This window comes from Emiliania huxleyi (genome assembly GCF_000372725.1).
Source record: "Emiliania huxleyi CCMP1516 unplaced genomic scaffold EMIHUscaffold_415, whole genome shotgun sequence".
NCBI lineage: Eukaryota > Haptophyta > Isochrysidales > Noelaerhabdaceae > Emiliania > Emiliania huxleyi.
The window spans coordinates 40,378-49,182 of record NW_005198864.1 but is presented as its reverse complement, the minus strand read 5'-3'; the positions used below and the strand labels follow the sequence as shown (position 1 = coordinate 49,182).

Below are 8,805 nucleotides of genomic sequence, written 5' to 3'. Positions count from 1 at the left end.
TCCGCCGCCATCGCCGCCGCCGCCCTCCGCGTCACCCTCCCCGCCGCCACCGTCCGCCTCGCCGTCGCCGCCGCCGCCTCTGCCGCCGCCTCCCTCCGCCTTGCCTGCGCCGCCGCCGTCCGCCTCGCCCTCTCCGCCGTCACCGCCGTCGGCCCCGCCGTCGGCCCCGCCGGCGACCCCACCATCCCCGCCGCCTTACTCGCCGCCGACGGAGACCCAACCAAGCCGACGGAGGGTTGAGAGAGAGACCCATGTGCCATGACCAGCCCATGACTGCATGTGCATGTCCATGTCATCGATGTTGTCCATGTTTTGTGCATGTTTTGTTATACCCTCATGGAGGGCGCAAGAAAGAGGCTGCAGCCTGCACGGCTGTGACCTGTTTAAGCGTATGTACGGTCTGTGCTGCTGTCGGGCTGGTCGGGCTGTCGGGCTGTCAGCGCTCACTGTGTCGTGTGTGCTGTCGGGCTGTCACGTGTCAGCTCAGTCAGGCAGCTGTCAGGAGCGTCACGTTAGGGCCTGACAGCGACGGAGCCCCTCTGATGTCAGACTCGCTGCTGTCAGGCACAGGCTGTCAGATACGTGCTGTCAGACTGGCAGAGAAAGTGCTGTCAACGCTGTCAGGCTGTCGGGCACTGTCAGGACAGGCGCTGTCCGGGTTTGCTGGGTCAGGCTGTCAGACCACGGATTGACCAGGGCTCAGTCCCTCGTCTCGCCCTGCGCGTCTCGTGCTCCGCCTCACCGTCGTCTGTCCTGCGTCGTCTGGCGACGGGTCCTCCATAGTCGGTTGAGGTCGCCACCCTCCTCGTCAGCCCCCACACCTCACAAACCACACGAGAGTGATTATTTCCCCCCTTTTTTGACAGTGTCTGACAGTGGACGACAGAGACCAGGCGATATGCTTCTGCACTCTCTCTGCGACACTCCACACACAAACAAAGTGGGATATGGTTAGCGAGGACTATCTCCTCCCTACCAGAGTCCGTGGGCGAGAGGTGTGCAGCTTCGCGCCGTCCCCATCAGCGCCACCGCATCCCACGCGCCCAACGCCGGGTCGTACCGCTCCACCGAGCTGAGGACGCCGCCGCCCCGCCCGCCGACAGCGTACAGCTTGCCGTCGAGCACCGCCACAGCGAGACCCCACCGCGCCGTCCCCATCGGCGCCACTGCCTCCCACGCATTCGTCGCGGGGTCGTACCGCTCCACCGAGCTGAGGGCGTCGTCGTCGTCGTTGACGCCGCCCACAGCGTACAGCTTGCCGTCAAGCACCGCCGCTGCGAGACCGTCCCGCCCCTCCGCCAGCGGCGCCACTGCCTCCCACGCACCCGCCGCCGGGTCGTACCGCTCGACTGAGCTGATGACGCCGTTGGTGTAGCCTCCCACAGCGTACACCTTGCCGTCGATCACCGCCACGGCGTGATTCACGCGTGGCGTCGCCATCGGCGCCACCTCCTCCCACACATCTAGCGCCGGTTCGTACCGCTCCGCCGAGCTGAGGGAGCCGTCGTTGGGATTGGTGCCACCCACAGCATAAAGCTTGCCGTCGAGCACCGCCACGGCGTGACCATCGCGTACCGTCGCCAGCGGCGCCACCGCCTTCCACACATTCGCAGCCAGGTCGTACCGCTCCACCAGGTTGGAACTTGCCTCGCCGACCCTCCCGCCCACCGCATAGAGCTTGCCATCCAGCACCGTCATGCCGAAATTCCCGCGTTCCGTTGGCATCGGCGCCACAAGCTCCTCCTCCCACTCATTTGTTGACGGGTCGTACCGCTCCAGCGAGCTGATGACGCATCCAGCGTTGTCGTGGCCGCCGAACACGACCACGCGCGGCCTCTCGCGCTTCTTCAGCGTCTCCTTCCAGCCGCGGCGCCACGCGCGGCACGTCCCCTTGACGGCGTGCTCCGTGGTCGGCAGCTGGGCGAGGATGTGCGGGGCGAGGTCCGGCGAGAGGAGGACCTCGGAGAGCACCCACTCGGGCTGCTCCACGAGCCGAGCGGCGTGCTCCTCCGCCACGCGCAGCGCGGCGTCGCTCGCGCCCGCCTGCGCCTCGATGATGGCGCACAGCTGCTCTGGCGAGAGGCCCGCGACGCGGGCGCCGATGCGGTGGGAGGCCATCGATGTGAAGCTGCGAGCGTTTTTCTTCTTTTTCGCCCGAGGCATTGGCCTCGGGGGAGGCCTGCGCTCCGTCTTTTTCTTCTTCTGTGCGGCCACGGGATCCGGCGGTGGGCGGGTCGACTGCTGAGGCGATCGCGGAGGCGGCGGTCGAGGCCGTCTACGGGGCACTAGTGCTGGAGGCGCTCGAGGAGTGGGCTGGCGCGAGCGCGGACAACCCGTTGGACGTGTCAAAGGACGCTCGAGGAAGGGGCCTCGAGTGCAAGGACTGCTTTGAGGAGTTTTACCGCGGGTTTGGCGTCGAGCCTTGGCTCTGGCGCCGGGCGATGCGGGAGGGCTGGTCAGAGCTGGGTGGGGCTGCGCCGAACCAATTCACTATCCAACAGTTACAGATAGCGGCGTCTGAGCGCAGTTAACTGCAGTTAACCAGTTAACCGGTTAATTGTTCTTTTGGTTACGCTCCTTGCCTCTAGACACCCGTCCCAGCAGAGCATGCGAGTAGCCGTGCGTTTCGCCCTCTATGGTAGCTCGATGAGCGTGTCTACGGCTTGGAGCAGCGCGGCGAGAAGGGCGACGGCAACTTCAAGCCGCTGACGGGCGAGGGCTACGTTGCGCCGCGGAAGGCGGACTACGCGCACGCGCTCTCCGTCGGGTGCGAGGTGGCGCTTCTCGCCTTCGAGACGTTCGGAGGCTTCTCGCCGGGCGTGGTGAAGTTCCTCAAGGACCTCGCGTGGGAGGTACGCAACAAGCTGAGCCACCAGCAATACGATCTGACCACATGGTCGGCGCGCTCGTGGCTCTCGTACCAGACGCAGCAGCTTTCCGTGAAGTTGCACATTGCGTGCCGTGGGAGATTGCAGAGGAGTTGGGTCTCGCGCCCGCTACGGCGGTCGCGGACCCGCGCGGCCCCTGAGCTCCGGCTCGGGGCGTAACATCGATTAGAGTGATGTAGAGAGGCGCGGATGTGTGGGAGGGGCGAGGACAGCTATAGCTCGGCGTGCGTGTCGGCCTGCGGACGGCGTAATAATAAATAAATACAACGGACACGCCAAACGAGGGGTGGGAGAAGGACAGGGTCCCCACCTGCACGAGCAGGATCTTGTAAGGACGATCAGGGACACCGGGGAACGGGAGCGGGGAGCGCATCGCGACACGGAGGGGGGCTGGGCGTGGTGTCGGCATTTTTTTTTCTGCGGTGAGCGGGCTGAAGCTCAATGCTTGTCCTCCAGAACGGTCCGCTTGGCCCCCCGCTGGTCCCGCCACGGATGCGCTCCGGATGGGGGCAAACGCACCAAGTCCGTGACAGGACTTTGCTCCAGGCGCTTCAACCGGTGCGTGTCCCTGCCTGCCAAGCAGGACCCTTGTTGCCGCTCGAGCTGCTGGGAAACTTGGCCATTGTCCACGTGGAGCTTCCCAACGTGCTGCTGCTCAAGATCGCCTGCCTTCTCGACGTTGATTCTCTGGACAATCTCGCCGCGACCTGCTCCACATGCCGTGCTGTCGCGCGCAGTGATGATGCGGCAGACGCGCTCGTGAAGCACGCGCTGCCCTCGTTCCGCTGGCCCACCGAGGCACCCCTCACCTGCTGGTTCGCACGCTGCCTGTGCCGGACATTCCAGCGGCTAACTCAGGCTGCCGACGCAGCAGACGAGGGGTGGAATGCGGTGTTGTGGCAAGCGTCTGCGCTCGGCTGCGAGCACGGCGTGCTCCTTGCACTCGATAGAGGCGCGGCGATCGAATACAGCGGCGGGCGTGGCAACGATGAGGGGACTGCGCTCTGGTGCGCGGCGAAGTTCAGGCAGTACAACGTGGTCAAGCTGCTTCACGGCGCCCGTGCCAATCTCGAGGCTCGCGGCGGCGTCAACACGAGGAGCACGCCCCTGTGGGTTGCAGCTCGGCAGGGCCACGCTAACGTCGCTGAGCTCCTGCTTGAGTGTGGCGCGAACGCGTTAGCGCGGAGCCGCAATGGCAATGGCCACTCTGTCCTCGACGTGGCCATGCAAGCGCTCGCAAACGACCGTGGAGATGCCGAGATGGCCGACCTGGTGGATATGCTGCGGGTGATGTAGTGGTGAGTGGTGAGCCGAGGTCGGGAAGCACGTGTGGCGACACTGCGCGCAGCACCGTGCCTGCGCAGGGCCTGCACCGGCCCCTCCCAAACCACAAAGAACCCTGCACAAAGATCGCAAGGGCGGGGACCTGTTCCTTTTTACCCATCTCCTAGTAGAGGTGTCCGTTTTATTTATTTATTTCATTTCTTAAAAGAAAACACGAATCCGGCCCTCAGAACCCTAGGGGTACCCTAAGGTACACCACGAGGGCAAAAAGAACAAAAAGATCAACTCTACGCGAACCGCGCACCGAGAGAAAAGAAAGGAACCCGAATAGACGCGACCGCACAGGGGCAACGGCAAGACCCCCACCTGGGGGTTTGGCCCTCTCACTGAAAACCCCGTGCGGATTGAGTGAGTCATCGCACCACCACCCTTGGCAGCACAAAGCCGCGCCAGATGTCCGCCAGCTCTGGAGCCGCTCCCTCGCGGCTGTCGAAGCGCTCCTCGTCCCAGGCGATCAGGTAGCCCAGCCGCATCACCTCGACCGCCCGCTTGCGAGCCGCTGTCGGGAAGAGCTCGTGCGACTGCGGCGACCACTCCGCCGCCTTGAGGACCAGCCTGCCCACCTCCACCGCCTTGGCCGCTGGCTGCAGGTTGGCCGGCCTGAGGGAGGGCAGAGGTGTGTCAAAGAGAGGATCCGGCGAGTGGGGGAGAGACCATAGCGCGCCTCAGTGCGAGTGCCTTGGCCTCGCCCGCCACGCGCACGCCGAAGCGGCCCGTCGAAGCGTTTGCGGAGACGACGACGCCGACCTTGCCGTTCATCGAGGGCCGCGAGACGAGAGAGCGGATCTCGACTGTGGAACCGACGGCCGCAGCGGTCGGATCCGACGCGCCCCACGAGCAGAGGATGCGCACCCGCTCGAGGGAAGAAGGCGCGCCGGCGAGCGGGTCAGCGCCGCCGCGCAGCAGCGCCCGAGCCCGCTCGACGGTGAGCGCCTGCGGAAGAGGGGCAATGGGCGTGAGGACAATGCACTCACGTCTCCGGCCGCTAGTCTCGGGCACGCCTCGAGATGCTGGAGCGGCGTCCAGCCGCGGCTGGCGACCAGCCAGGCGGCGAGGTCGGCGTGGCCTTCACGGTTTGCAATCTCCTCGGGCGTGCCGAAAGGCGTAGCGGCGCGGGAGGCGCCGTAGGAGGAGAGGAGCTTGGCGACCTCGAGGTGGCCGTCCTCGCACGCCGCGAACAGCGGCGTGGCGCCTTGCTCATCGGCCTGGTCGATCGCCGCGCCATCCTCGAGCAGCAGCCGGACGCACTCGAGCTGGCCCTCCTGGCTCGCCATGAGCAGCGGCGTGGTGCCGTCGTTGCAGGCTTGGTTGACCGCCGCGCCAGCGTCGACGAGCAGCCGGGCGGTCTCGGGGTGGCCCTTCTGGCACGCCACGAACAGCGGCGTGGCACCGTCTTCGTCCGCCTGGTCCATTGCGACGCCGGCCTCGAGAAGCAGCTGGGCGCACTCGAGGTGGCCCTTTAGGCACGCGATGAACAGCGGCGTGACGCCATTCTGCCTGGCTTGGTCGATCGCCGCGCCAGCCTCGAGAAGCAACCGGGCGATCTCGAGGCGGCCCTGCTGGCTCGCGACGAGTAGCGGCGTGAAGCCATCCTGCGTGGCTTGGTCGATGTCAGCGCCAGCGCCGCGCAGCAGCTGCACGCACTCGACGTGGCCCTGCTGGCACGCGATGAGCAGCGGCGTGGCGCCGTTCTGCGTGGCTTGGTTGACCGCTGCGCTGGCCTCGAGGAGCAGCCGGACGATCTCGAGGTGGCCGTCCTGGCACGCGACGGCCAGCGGCGTGGCGCCGTTCTGCGGGGCTTGGTTGACCGCCGCGCCAACGTCGACGAGCAGCCGGGCGACCTCGGGATGGTTGTTCTGGCACGCGACGTACAGCGGCGTGGCGCCGCTCTGCGGGGCTTGGTTGACCGCCGTGCCAGCGTCGAGGAGCAGGCGGGCGCATTCGAGGTGGCCCTCCCGGCAGGTGACAAACAGCGGCGTGCGGCCTTCAGCGTCTGCATGAGCCACCGCCGCGCCAGCCTCGAGGAGCAGCCGGACGCAGTCGAGGTGGCCCTCCTGGCTCGCGATGTACAGCGCTGAAGCGCCGTCAACAGTCGTCGCCCCGATGCTCGCGCCGCCCTCGAGCAGCAGCCGCACCGCCTCGGCCTGCCCGTGACGAGCGGCCCAGGTGAGCAGCGTGTCCTGCCTCTCGGTGTCGTGCCGCGCGTCGAGCTGGGCCGCGAGCGACGTGCCGCGCGTCCCCTGCCCGGAGAGGACGGCGCGCAGCGAGGCCAGGTCGCCCCGAGCCAGGTCGGCGAGCATGGGGAGGGCGCCGCTCATTCTCCGGGAGGGATCCCTGCTCACAGGAAAGGGCTTGGAGCCCTGTCTCGCGCACGCCCCTGGCGCGGGCGCCGCGGACCAGTTCCGCGAGCGCTCGTCAGCGGGTGGTGTGCGGTTCTTGCCGTAGTTCCTCTTCGGTCGCCTAGCCCCGGCGCCGTCTGGCGGACGCCTGCGTGTCACGAGTGCGAGCCGCTCGCGGTTCGTACACCCGCTTGCGGGTTCGAGTGGCGGGCTATCCCGCTTGCGGGATGGCTTAGCGGGTTCGAGCCGTCACACATTGGCTGCCGGGGTGTGCCGAGGGGGGGCTGGGTGGGCGGTAAGCCGTCATTGCCCGGCGCTGCTTGCAGCGCTCTGGGTGGTAGTTAGTGGCGGCGCTCCAAGAGTGGTGCTCTTGGGAAGAGGTTCCTCCTTTCCGCTCCCCCCCCGCAAGGCGCGAGACACACACACACTTCTCACAAAACCCCCCTGCAAGGCGCGACACACACACAAAAACACAAGGAATAAAGACGCACAAGCTCAAAACAAAACAACAAGCTCAGACAGTCGAGAAAGGAAGGGATTGACGGCAACGACAGTCAGAAGTCAGCGCTGGGCCAGGGCGAATGCGATGACGGCCTCTGGGGCGAGCTCTTGCTAGTGTGCTCATCGCTACTATATGTGTCGTTCACACAGGCGTCGAAAATAAAAAAGTTTTGCCAGCGTTGAACACGAGTTTCTTCCGGCAAAACAGGCCTTTTGCACAGCTGCCTTTTGCAGCTCCGAACCGCGCTGTTTGGACACTCCGTTTGAGGCCAAGCGGCTAGGTCTCGCCGCCATACTCCTGCACACACACCCCACACGCACATATGAGCTAGCCTTCGTGTGTCCAGCAAAATGGGATCGACGGGCGCCGTAGACTACGAGACGGTCTTTGACTGGCGCAACATGCACTGGCGCCCGCCACCGCCGCCTGCCGAGTGGCGCTCTCGTTCCCTCAACATCTGGCGCGGCCGAGACTGGTCTGCCTCCTGGCGAGACGCAAAGAGCGAGACCGCCCTCGAGAAACGACTGTATCAGGCGATACCGCACTGGACTGACGTCATCAATGGCGACTCACCTCACGCACGGCGCTATTGGGCCAACGGCACACTGCCCACGCGAGTGGCAGCTCCCGGTGGCGCTGGCCGCTCCGAGAGGCTCGCTTGCCCGAGCAACCCCGGGGCGCGAACGCCCTTGCATGCGTCGCAGCCCGAGTGCGAGGCTTGGTGGCCCGTCGATACACGCTGCGTGGCGTATGTCATCGGGGTTGGCGATCTCCCAAAAGGTCGGCAGGACGCCTGGGGCTTTCCGATACATGCTGCCAAGCGGGGCTGCATCGTACACGCTTACGACCCAACGATTGCCCTTCGTCAGCGGCAACAGGCGGCGGCACAGCAGATCGCTTTGAAGCTCAGAAAGGGCCGGCAGCACGGCAACCTCACGTTCCACTTTGCGGGCCTCGGCGCGGGCCGCTCGCGCAACACCATCAACTCGTTCGGAGCCATAGACGGCACCGTGCTGTACACAATGGCCGAGCTGGTGGCGGCGAACAAAGCCGACGGGGGCTGGCCAACCATCCTCTCCATCGATTGTGAGGGGTGCGAGTGGGCGGCGCTCGAGCAAATGGCGGCGGATCCGCGCGCGCTGAAGATCCTAGGCGGCGTGAAGCTGCTGTTCCTCGACGCGCACCTCTCACCGACGATGCTTCCGCCGACACCGCGCCAGTTTGTCGTGGCCTTGGAGCTGCTCTTCCACCGGCTGGGGTTCAGACTGCGCTGGCTGCGCAGCGTCGACGGATTTCCGGCCGATCAGAAAGTCGCTGACTTTCTCGGGGTCGCTGGGCTGCCGGCCGGCTTCTGTTGCTACGAGATGGTGCTGGTGAGATAAGGACACACACGCGCGGAGGGAGGGGTTATCAGCTTATCACAGGAGATGTGACCCACTTCCTAACCGTAAATCATCGGTGTATCCGCTGTAACGGCTAACGCCAGAGTTTTCCCCCTCCACTTCGCACTCGCATCGCACACACGCACACAGGCTAGTTCCATTTCACTGTGGCACAGCTCGCGTTACAAAACCTTGATTTTGACCATTGCGCGAAAAATGTACCTCTCGGTGCCTTCCGCAGAGGCAGCTGCGACCCCGCCGAGAGAGACGCCTCTCCCAGCCCCGCGAGGCGCGGGGGGCGGCCCCCCGAAGGGCGGCCCAGCAGCGCCGCCGCACACGGCGAGGAGGCG

General features: G+C 65.9%; 3 protein-coding genes across 3 annotated transcripts; 2 read left to right on the top strand and 1 right to left on the bottom strand.

The window, feature by feature from the left end:
• Positions 1 to 3,329: 3,329 nt before the first annotated feature.
• EMIHUDRAFT_244275 (hypothetical protein) lies at positions 3,330 to 4,184 on the top strand (the record flags this gene model as incomplete). Its single annotated transcript, XM_005769590.1, has 2 exons — positions 3,330 to 3,348; positions 3,472 to 4,184. The coding sequence occupies 2 exons, from the start codon at positions 3,330 to 3,332 to the stop codon at positions 4,182 to 4,184; spliced, it is 732 nt and encodes a 243-aa protein (XP_005769647.1).
• A 401-nt stretch (positions 4,185 to 4,585) lies between these two features.
• EMIHUDRAFT_316373 (hypothetical protein) lies at positions 4,586 to 4,991 on the bottom strand (the record flags this gene model as incomplete). The annotated part of the gene is made up of 2 exons (XM_005769589.1): positions 4,586 to 4,816; positions 4,887 to 4,991. The coding sequence occupies 2 exons, from the start codon at positions 4,989 to 4,991 to the stop codon at positions 4,586 to 4,588; spliced, it is 336 nt and encodes a 111-aa protein (XP_005769646.1).
• Positions 4,992 to 7,423: 2,432 nt separating this feature from the next.
• Positions 7,424 to 8,455, top strand: EMIHUDRAFT_244273 (hypothetical protein; the record flags this gene model as incomplete). The annotated part of the gene is made up of 1 exon (XM_005769588.1): positions 7,424 to 8,455. One exon carries the CDS (start codon positions 7,424 to 7,426, stop codon positions 8,453 to 8,455), a length of 1,032 nt encoding a protein of 343 aa, XP_005769645.1.
• Positions 8,456 to 8,805: the final 350 nt, after the last annotated feature.